We start from the raw sequence: 10,085 nt of genomic DNA on the forward strand, positions 1-10,085 counted from the left end.
TTGCAAGGTAATGCCTCTACCCACTTAGAGATATAGTAAACTGCCACCAAGATGTACTCACACTTCTTTGATGGAGGAAATGGACCCATGTAGTCTATTCCCCAGACATCAAAGAGCTCAATCTGAAGGTTGTTGGTGAGTGGCATTGCATCCCTTGTATTTATGTTTCTGTGTCTTTGACATGGCCCACATCTTCTGATATATTGCTTCGTGTCTTCATACATTGTAGGCCAGTAGAATCCACACTGCCAGATCTTTGAATGTGTACGGAATGCTCCATAGTGACCTCCATATGGTGATGAATGACATCTGTCGATGATCTTCCATCCTTCCTCAGTGGTCACACATCTCCTGAGTAAGCCATCAGAGCATACTCGGAAGAGGTATGGCTCATCCCATATATGTGAACGACTCTCTTGAATAAGCTTCTTCTTGTTTGCTCCTAGTGGTACATACCCTGAAACCATAAAATTAACAATATCTGCGTACCAGGGGTCAGACCTGTTAATCCCGTAGAGCATGTCGTCCCGGAGTGAATCATTGATGGGGGTTTCCTGTGGACTCTTAAAATACATTCTAGATAAGTGATCAGCAACAAAATTTTCTACTCCCTTTTTATCTTTTATTTCTAAGTCAAATTCTTGAAGTAATAAGATCCATCTAATGAGGCGAGGTTTATCATCTTTTTAGTGAGCAAATATTTTAGTGCAGCATGATCAGTGTAAACAATTATTTTAGCTCCAACTAAATAAGATCTAAATTTATTAATGGCAAAGACAACAGCCAGAAGCTCTTTTTCAGTGGTTGCATAATTAAGTTGAGCTCCGGTCAAAGTTTTACTGGCATAAGCAATTGCATGATGCTTCTTATTTTTAGTTTGTCCCAATACTGCCCCCACAGCATAATCACTAGCATCACACATAATTTCAAAAGGCAAAGACCAATCAGGGGGTTGAATGATTGGTGCAGAGATGAGTGCTTTCTTTAATAAATTGAAAGATGTTAGACATGCATCATCAAATTCGAAAGGAGCATCCTTGGCTAGCAAAAGAGTAAGTGGTCTAGCAATGAATGAAAAATCTTTTATGAATCTACGATAAAAACCAGCATGGCCAAGAAAGCTTCGAATTCCTTTTATATTCACAGGTGGAGGTAGTTGTTTAATTACTTCAATTTTAGCTTTATCTACCTCAATACCTCTTTCAGGCACTAGGTGTCCCAGCACTATTCCTTCCCTAACCATGAAATGACATTTTTCCCAATTAAGGATTAAGTGCTTTTCTTCACATCTTTGCAAAACCTTGTCTAAGTTTTCAAGACAACTATCAAAAGTTTTTCCATAAACAGAGAAATCATCCATGAAAACTTCCATAATCTCTTCAATCATATCAGAAAATATAGACATCATGCATCTTTGAAAAGAAGCTGGTGCATTACATAACCCAAAATACATTCTACGGTAAGCATAAGTTCACTACAAGAAATGTATCATCTTATAACGATTATGGCATGACATGTGATCAAAATGTCACTAAATCAAACAGTTTACGACGTTTTTTTAAAAGCCATCTCAACTTAGTGACATATATGATTTAATGTCAAAAAATGTCTTCAGTGCACCCTCGGCAACGGCAAAGCCCGCTAACCTAAAAGGGCGAAACAGCCCAGCCAAACCCACGCCCTGCCTTATCCTTTCGTGTGCCCCTCCCTTCCCAGGCTCGCCGCCGCCGCAAGGGCTGTTGGAATCCCATCTGGCAGAACCTCGTCCGGCGAGCAGAACTCCATCCAGCGGCCACCTCTCCGCTCCTTCTCTGTCCAGGCAACGCAAGCACTGTGGGTGACAGTTCCTCCTCCTATCGGAACCCCATATAGCGAATCCCGATCTGGTGAACCCCCATCCGGTGAGCAGTGGTCGGTATGTTGTAGCATTGATCGACTGAGCAAATGATTCGCTCACTCCGTCGTTCGTCCAATCACTTTTCTTCTCTGTGCATCTGATTTGATGTGGTTGACTCCTGCAGCTAGGATCCGCGGCTTCTTCGGGAGTTTTTGGCGAACGACTGTGGAGGAGGAGCAGTAGCTGCGGAGCACCTCAACACCTTCTCCCTCTGCTCTGTTTGCTCGTGTGCTACAGGTGCTACACGAAACCCTAGCTGCCTATTTTTGAGCAGGTCGCGTTCATTCTATTGGTTCAGTTGTTGATCAGTTTGATTAGTTCATGGTTTGTTCTGTGAGTTCCGATTTTATTTTGGTGGGTTCAGGTTCGACTTTCAAATGTGCTGATCCTGCAAAGTCGTTAGTTTATGGTTTAAAGTATGAATTTATATTTGTATCAGTGGGTTCAGATTCAATTTCATACCTATTCTATTTTGACTGCGTATATTAAATATGTCCTTACCCTGCAATCCAATATCCTTAGGCTAACTTCTTTTTTTGCCTTTATCAAATAAATAGGGGCTTCATGCTCTGTTTCTCAATCCTCACAGATTCATGATTTTGAAGTGAAGGTAGCAAATGTTTTTGCAGGATTGGCATTACGTATTAAACTGCAAAGTCGTTAGTTTATGGTTTCAGCTGTGAATTTATAGTTGTATTGAGGTTCAATTTCAGACATATTCTATTTTGACTAGGTATATTAAATATGTCCTTATCCTGCAATCCAATATCCTCAGGCTAACTTTTTTTTTTTGCCTTTATCAAATAAATAAGGGCTTCATGCTCTGTTTCTGAATCCTCACAAATTCAAGATTCATGATTTTGGAGTGAAGGTAACAATGTTTTTGCAGGATTGGCACTACGTATTAAAGTCAGGATATTGACGAAGGCACTATCTGTTACCTTGCAGCAGACCGGGTACATTTTCCCTAACTGCAAATCCTATGTCAGATCCATATATAATCAGTATGTCTTCTCAACTAGCAATGCATTGGTTTAGTACTAAATGTTTAAAACTCACAACTACCATTGAATTGTTTTCCTACACTTTCAAGGAATCCCTTATTATTATACTCTGCAATACGGATTGAGCCATCAAATTATGTGATTCATTTTCCTACTGAATCCTATATGTAATTGCTACCCTCGCTTACAATATATTTAAAAATCAAATTGTCGTTGCTGAAGATACCAACATTATGTACATGATATATGAGTGCTATATTTACATAGTCTACTATTCAAAATTGTAGAAATTCCCAGTGCAAACAGATTAATGAGTTACAGTTTAGAGTTCTCTTCTACCTATATGATTCCAACTACATATGAATACACAGACTGTTTATTTGCCCTTCTTCGTTTTCCATACCTATTAATATACAGACTGTTTATTTGCCCTTTTTCCTTTCCCATCCCTAGGTGATCTCCATTATTGGCAACCTGCAATTTGTATCCATGTCTTAATAACTTGAGATTTGAGAATACCACCCACTTGATGATAGTCTGAGAGCACATATACATGTTTTGGATGATTCGTAGGTACATGTCAATTTTCTTGTGTACTTTCCCTTTGTAGCTATGCATAGACTGACTATCAATGTATTTTATATATATAGAAGAATACTGAGGTCTGATGAAATTGTAGGTTCAAAGCTGGACACCAAGGGTCACCACCTAGAACCCAGATGCATTATAGATTACATCTCATTCAGCCTTGTCGACAAGAAGTACCATATCAATGCAACAACAGCAGAACCAAACCAACGGTATGTTAAAATCACTATACCTTGTCTCTTACACAGGAACTCTGACCAAACCATTCCTACTCAAATAATTTGTAATGAATACATCTGATTATACATTGCAGATGATGAAATGATAGAACCTCACTTGAAAACAAACATAACCAGATTGATGAACTACTGCTTGTCATTCAAAGCGAGGCTTCAAACTATCCATGTACAGTAGTGGCCGACGTTCCAAAGTGTCAGCTAATGTAACCTACACCGTTAAGCTTCAGCTCGCCATGGAAAGACCTACAGCTGCGCCTTTAATTTGTTTATGTTTCAAAAAACACAGCTAGCACCGAGACAAAATCGAAAGCAATGTATCCGTACTGAAATCTGAGCTTTGGATGGTGCTATTTTCTTAAAGATTGGTAAGGCTTCTCTCTGTCTATGATTAGAGAATAGTCCATTCAAACAACGGTACTAGTGTGCAATATATTGGGTTTTCACATCGAGCAGGTGTGTGCTTCTTCCATCTGATCATCAGGTGTGACTGCTAGTTTCCTGTTATTTTTTTCTAGCAAAGACATGCTGTTTAGTTCTCTTAATCCATCTGCAATGTCTGAGAATTGGTTTAGGTAATGCATAAGCTGCATATCTTTGAACTGATACAGTGTGCAGCCTACTTATGTATTAAGCGTGTAGCAAATCAGTGTGTAATAGACACAAGAAATGTGACTCCAGATGAATATGTTTTGTACAGGTCGTTGTGTAAGTGGAAAGGAATGTTAGCAGAAGGTGCTACCAGGTATATATGATTTATGATTATTTTTGGTTTTTTTATCTATTATTAATGGTAAGTTATTTTTTATTATTATTTTTTGTCTCCGTTTTCCAATGCAGTCCTACTGTTTTCAAATCAAAACAAGTCAGTGCAACTTCAAATGAATTAGTGAACAGTATTGCTATGGGTAAATGTCTAAGCACAATTGCTATTCAAGTTGGAACTTCTGTGTTATCTGAAGATCCAAGTCAAGTTAGGAAATTGATAATGTCTCTTTGGGTTTCGGTATGTTTCTTTTGTGCATCTAGTTCGTGATTTATTTATTTTTCTAACTAATTTCCTTTTTCCTTATTTTTAATAGCAAAGTATCTTGTATGCTGAATCTACAAGTAAACTTGCTGAAAAGGCTTTTAATTTCCTTAATATCGACTATGATTTGGTAAGTAGAATATTTTTTTACATTCTTTGTACATTTCCTACCTAAGTTGCCACACTGAAATTTAATAATTTTGCTGTAAATGGAAACTGTATTCAGTATTTTTTTGGGCTTTGTTTAGATTTGAAGAATGTAGATTAGAGATTGTGTAACATCAGCAAGGCAGCATGGCTAACTTTTCATTTATTTCAACAAGTGATGTTTGTTTCTGATGTTTTTTCTATAGGATATAGAGAAATTTCAGCAACCTAAGGTATTCACTCATGCTCCGGACACCAGAAACACCTCGCTGCCAGCACCTGTTCAACTATTAGTAATTTGGTGACTAAGGTCACTTGTGAGATAGGGATGTGAGATTTCCAATTTTTCTGAGATAACTTTGTGACTAAGTTCACTTGTTGAACTATAGTTTGGTGTTCGTGATGAATGTAATAAATATATTGATGAATGACAAATGAACCTGTTGATTTGGTCATGAATGGAATATATTGTTGGACCTACATATGTTAATGTGGATTGTTTGATGTGTGGGTGTGGTACGTGATGGTATGGATCGAGCCAAATCAGTGAGTCATCTTACGTGACAAGGCCTAAGAACTGACGTAAAAGTAAGAACTATGACGTAAAAGTAGATGTCATAAACACTTGTGACATCTAAAACCAATGTCATGATATTATGACATGAACACTTAAACGTCACAAGTTGTCATTAAAGACGCGCATCTTTTGACATTTCAATTTTCGTCAACTTGGTGTCATAAATGTTGATCTATGACTTATTTTGCATGAATTGTGACATATATCAAATGTCAAAAGATGACACATTTCTTGTAGTGGTTCCATATGGGCATGTAAAAGTGGTTTTGCTTTGATCATTGGGATGGATCGGGATCTGATGATACCCTGAATATCCATCTAAGAAACAAAAGAACGAATGGTTCGCTAACCGCTCTAGCATCTCATCTATGAAAGGTAAAGGAAAGTGATCCTTTCTCGTGGCTTTGTTTAGTTTTCTATAGTCTATGCACATCTGCCATCCTGTGACGGTGCATTGCGAAATTAGCTCGTTCTTTTCATTCATAATAACAGTCATGCCTCCCTTTTTAGGCACAACTTATACCGGGCTCACCCACTCACTGTGCGGCACAGGATATATAATCCCTGCATGCAACAACTTTATAACTTCCTTTTTAACTACCTCTCTCATAGTGTTATTAAGTCTCCGTTGGGGTTCTCGAGAGGGTGAAACAGAAGGATCTGTTGGAATATGATGGGTACAAATCATAGGACTGATTCCTGTAAGATCTTGGAGTGAGTAGCCGAACACTGAGTGATGTTTCTCAAGAATGGTCATTAATCGCAGAGTTTGATCCTGAGTGAGTTTATCGCTAATGATTACAGGGAACTCTGGATTATTGTTTAGGAAAGCATATGTAAGACCGGGTGGTAAAGTTTTAAGCTCTATGGGGGGTCTAGGTGCTTCTGCAAACTCATCTAAGGGTTTAGGCTCAGAAGGTTCGGCTTCTTCTTCTGTGAAGAAAGGAGTTTCGTCTTCTAAGTCTGGTCCATCTAAAAGCTCTAAAGATGCAGCCTTTACCTCCTCCATAGGATCAGGCAAAAGATATGACTCGGCCTTATTATTTAAGGAGTGTGAAATTGTTATTGGGATTTTAAAGGTTTTTCCAAAAGAAATGTGTAGCTTTCCAGTATGACCTTCATAAAGGAGTCTTCTAAAAGGTTGTCCTATCAACAGGTCAAAGTCCCATGTATCAAAGATATAGAAGTTCAAATGAACCATGGAGCCTTCTACCGTAAGAGGTAGGACATTAATAATTCCAAGACTGGGGACTAATCGTCTCGAAGATTCTTTTATGACCTTTGTTGTGGGGGTTAAGACAAGATTTTTAAATAGTTAAGTGCAAAAGATTTAGACATGATGTTGATCCCCACAACAGGATTATAGAGAGCATTAAATCGATCAGAATTATAAGCACAGCGTATAGTTATAGAGGGTGTGTCCAAACAGATCACATCAGAGGTAAGCTCTGATTCCTCCAACCATTCGCTACTCATTACTGAGATAAGCTCTCTCAATTGATATTCACTTGGCAAATAAATGCTAAACTGGCCGTTTTGGGGTTTGTCAATAGAATGCTAGTTTGAAATGTTTCCAAAATCGGCAAAAAGATCGGATTCTATATCCAGCATGAAGTCCGGTGGTGGAATTTCTTCCTCTTGTGGCTCAGAACTTGGGATAGCTAAAGTAGCTGAAGAATTTGGCAGAGTGTCTACTTCGGCTTCATAGGTTTCATCATGAAGGGTATTATCCATCTCAGCTTCTAGGATTCTATCTAGGATCACTCTAGCTTCATCAGTAGGGATGCGAAAGAAAGAACCTCTAGACATTGTGTGTAGCATTTGTTTGTGATTTTTCTGAAGACCTCGGAAAAAGTGAAATAAAAGAACAGGGTCTTCAAGATTAAGGTTTGGACCAGATTCTAAAAGATGAGAAAAAATGTTTCTAGGATTTTCCCAAAGTTTCATTATCTTTTTGTTTAAAAGATAGGACTTCGAGTCTAAGGTCGGCTATACGGTCGAGGGAATAGAAATCTAGACAAAAGTTGGCTCGTAAAACTCCCCATTCACCTTGTTGTTGACTTACCTTCTGACTGTACCATTGTCTAGCTTCTCCCCTTAAGGAAAAAGGAAAAAGCTTCCAACGTAAAGTTTTATCAGAAATGCCTTCAATACGAAGGCAATCACATGTTTGCTCAAAATCTCTAATATGAAGGTAAGGGTTTTCGTCTTCCTTTCCCGAAAAAGATAGGTTTTGAATCATGGCAATCAACCTAGAACTTAACTTATACTGGGATGTTTGGATAGGCTGTGATGATTCCCATGGTAAAAGGTCAGTTACTGAAGGGATTGCAGACTCATGGATCGATTTAGAATTTTGGTTTTCCATAAGGTAAGAGTAAAGAAAATAAATAAAGAATATAAAAGATAAGAAAAGATAAAAGTATAGATACAAGCTAGTAGTAAGACTCAAGGTTATCTCAGCAAACGTCTTTCTCCCCGGCAACGGCGCCAGAAATGCTTGTTGATATTTGGGAACGCAATAAGGAATTGATCCGCAAGCGCACGGATATCGGTGAGCACTTCACCCGGGAAATTATCCAGAGTATCGTATTTATTTTTTTACCACTAGGAGAAAGAGTGCATCTGACTAACCGGTCTATTACTACTAACCCTTTAGGCAACAAAGAATGTCTCTCGATGTGAGTGATAAATAGAGAAGACTGCAACCGTAGTCTCCTTCTAACCTTGGTAAGGATGATCTACTGTTCTATTGGGGAGGCTAACGGAATCTAGACACCACAAAGGATGTTCAACCCGCACCTATAAACCATATCCTTCCTGCTAACGAGATATGGTCTGCAAAGGTAACTCGGAATTGTCACGTTCCTCACTACTACCACGGTCCAGCTAGTCAGGGAATATCTATGAGTACCCCAGCCTAAACACCACGTTTACGCCAGCAATGATTACTCTAAACTCTAAGCGAAGAGATTAAAGTAAACTCATAAACCAGAAGAACAATAAAACAAAAACTTACTAGAATTTAGAAGTCGAAGTAGTGAAGAATCCTAGGAGCAAGCTTCGGGTTAGGAGAACTTGATCCCGCAGGTACAAGCTTGGAGTAGACACCGACAGGCCGGGCTTCCTCCAATCTACACCTCCACTCTATCTCTCTCAATCTAGTAGAAACTAGAAGATCTATTTCTACTTTACATTGGTTGCTAAACCTAAAAAGAAATATTAATTAGAGAAGAGGTTTTCCTTCGAGGGCACCCCTCAATCTCTATGATAATTTCTTCTCTTCTCCAGGGGCCAGGGGGGTCTCCTTATATAGTCCCCCTCCTCTATGCGTTTTTGGGTCGGTAGGCGAGGTGGTACTACATTATCTTTGATCTATTAGGTCGGTGGAACATCGTGTGCGAAGAGAGTCCTGAATGGAGTCCAGCAGGGGCCGGGCGCCCAGGTCACCAGGGCGGGCGCCCTGGGCCTGGCCCCTTTCGGCCTCTGCCTTCTTCCCGTGGCTTCTAGAGTCTTCTAGATGGTAGAAAATCACGCGGTGCGTTGATATCTCTATGTAATCCCGACATGTGGGCCTTTCTTCCTTATTTCCTGATAACCCCCTGCAGAAACAGATAAACAACAAAACTCGTGGAATTCTGTCAGATCAAACCCTAATTCTAGGTGTTGTTTGCATATTGGTCCTTTCTCTTGTTTATTTGATAATTAAAATTAATACTTAAGAACCATCAACAACCACACCGACTAGTTCGGTGAAGTTGCGGGCAACGTCGTTGTAGGATTCCTAGTCTACCGTAGTGGGGTCGGTCTGTAGTATAGTGTTTTTCTTTAAGTTCGAGAAGTTGTACTCGTTTGTTTCCAGTGTGCTGAACTGATGTTTGATAAATAAATTGAAGTATGTAAGATATGTTTTAAGATATGGATTCCATGTGGTAACGAGTACATATTTTTCTTGTAGCAGATGCCGATGCGCACCCGTGGATCTGATGGAGCCAGGTCTTCTCAGGGAGGGGAGGACATCCCTAACCCTCCACCTGCTCCACCTTCCCTGGCAGATGTCATTGCTGTTCTTTTGAGCGCCACTACCGACAATGCTCGCTTGTTGTGCGAGTTAGCACAACGCCAACCACACCCCGCCCCAAACTTCAGAGCACAGCACAATGCAGAGGGAGAAACTCGGTACGTGGACTTTACCGAGACAAGGCCCCCAGTATTCACCAAGGCTGATGAGCCTTTAGAGGCTGACGACTGGCTCCGGACAATGGAGCATAAGTTCAGTCTGATCCGATGTTCGGAAACTCAAAAGCCCCTGTTCGCAGCCCAACAGCTTCGGGGAGCTGCGGGGGGCTGGTGGGAGAATTTCCTAGCTATCCAAAATCTAGGACACCAGGTCACCTGGGCAGAATTTAAGGACGCGTTCCGCGCCCATTATATTCCAGAAGGGCTTATGGCCATGAAAGCCGAAGAATTTCTCGCCTTACAGCAAGGCGATAAAAGTTTGATGGAATACGTGGCAAAATTTAATCATCTTTCTTAGTATGCCATGGACCATGTGAACACGGATAAAAAGAAGAAGGCCTGTTTCATGCGTGGTCTCAATACCAAA

At 39.9% G+C, this 10,085-nt stretch overlaps 1 protein-coding gene across 24 annotated transcripts; it reads left to right on the forward strand.

Annotated features, from left to right (window-relative positions):
• On the forward strand, nt 1,643-5,392 carry LOC110435686. 24 transcript variants are annotated; one of them, XR_002453506.1, is made up of 10 exons: nt 1,656-1,901; nt 2,022-2,134; nt 2,787-2,853; nt 3,355-3,474; nt 3,581-3,701; nt 3,803-4,209; nt 4,426-4,470; nt 4,566-4,731; nt 4,808-4,885; nt 5,109-5,392. XR_002453506.1 is itself a non-coding variant. In XM_021461589.1 (8 exons), the coding sequence occupies exons 3-8, from the start codon at nt 2,880-2,882 to the stop codon at nt 5,205-5,207; spliced, it is 531 nt and encodes a 176-aa protein (XP_021317264.1). In that variant the 5' UTR covers nt 1,646-1,915; nt 2,022-2,134; nt 2,787-2,879; the 3' UTR covers nt 5,208-5,392. The 24 variants fall into 24 exon arrangements, 4 of the variants coding, with proteins under 4 accessions (XP_021317266.1, XP_021317264.1, XP_021317265.1 ...); XR_002453507.1 differs by having other exon boundaries at nt 3,803-4,181; XR_002453504.1 differs by having other exon boundaries at nt 1,657-1,901; nt 3,803-4,093.

Source organism: Sorghum bicolor, chromosome 5, assembly GCF_000003195.3.
Source record: "Sorghum bicolor cultivar BTx623 chromosome 5, Sorghum_bicolor_NCBIv3, whole genome shotgun sequence".
NCBI classification, from domain to species: Eukaryota; Viridiplantae; Streptophyta; class Magnoliopsida; order Poales; family Poaceae; genus Sorghum; species Sorghum bicolor.

Excerpts from the sequence above, each read along its gene's own strand:
- LOC110435686 (XM_021461589.1), top strand. The coding sequence starts at position 2,880 with ATGTCAGATCCATATATAATCA. Across the intron at positions 2,902-3,580 it reads GTCAGATCCATATATAATCA|GTTCAAAGCTGGACACCAAG; the intron begins GTATGTCTTCTC and ends ATGAAATTGTAG. Across the intron at positions 4,471-4,565 it reads TTAGCAGAAGGTGCTACCAG|TCCTACTGTTTTCAAATCAA; the intron begins GTATATATGATT and ends TTTCCAATGCAG.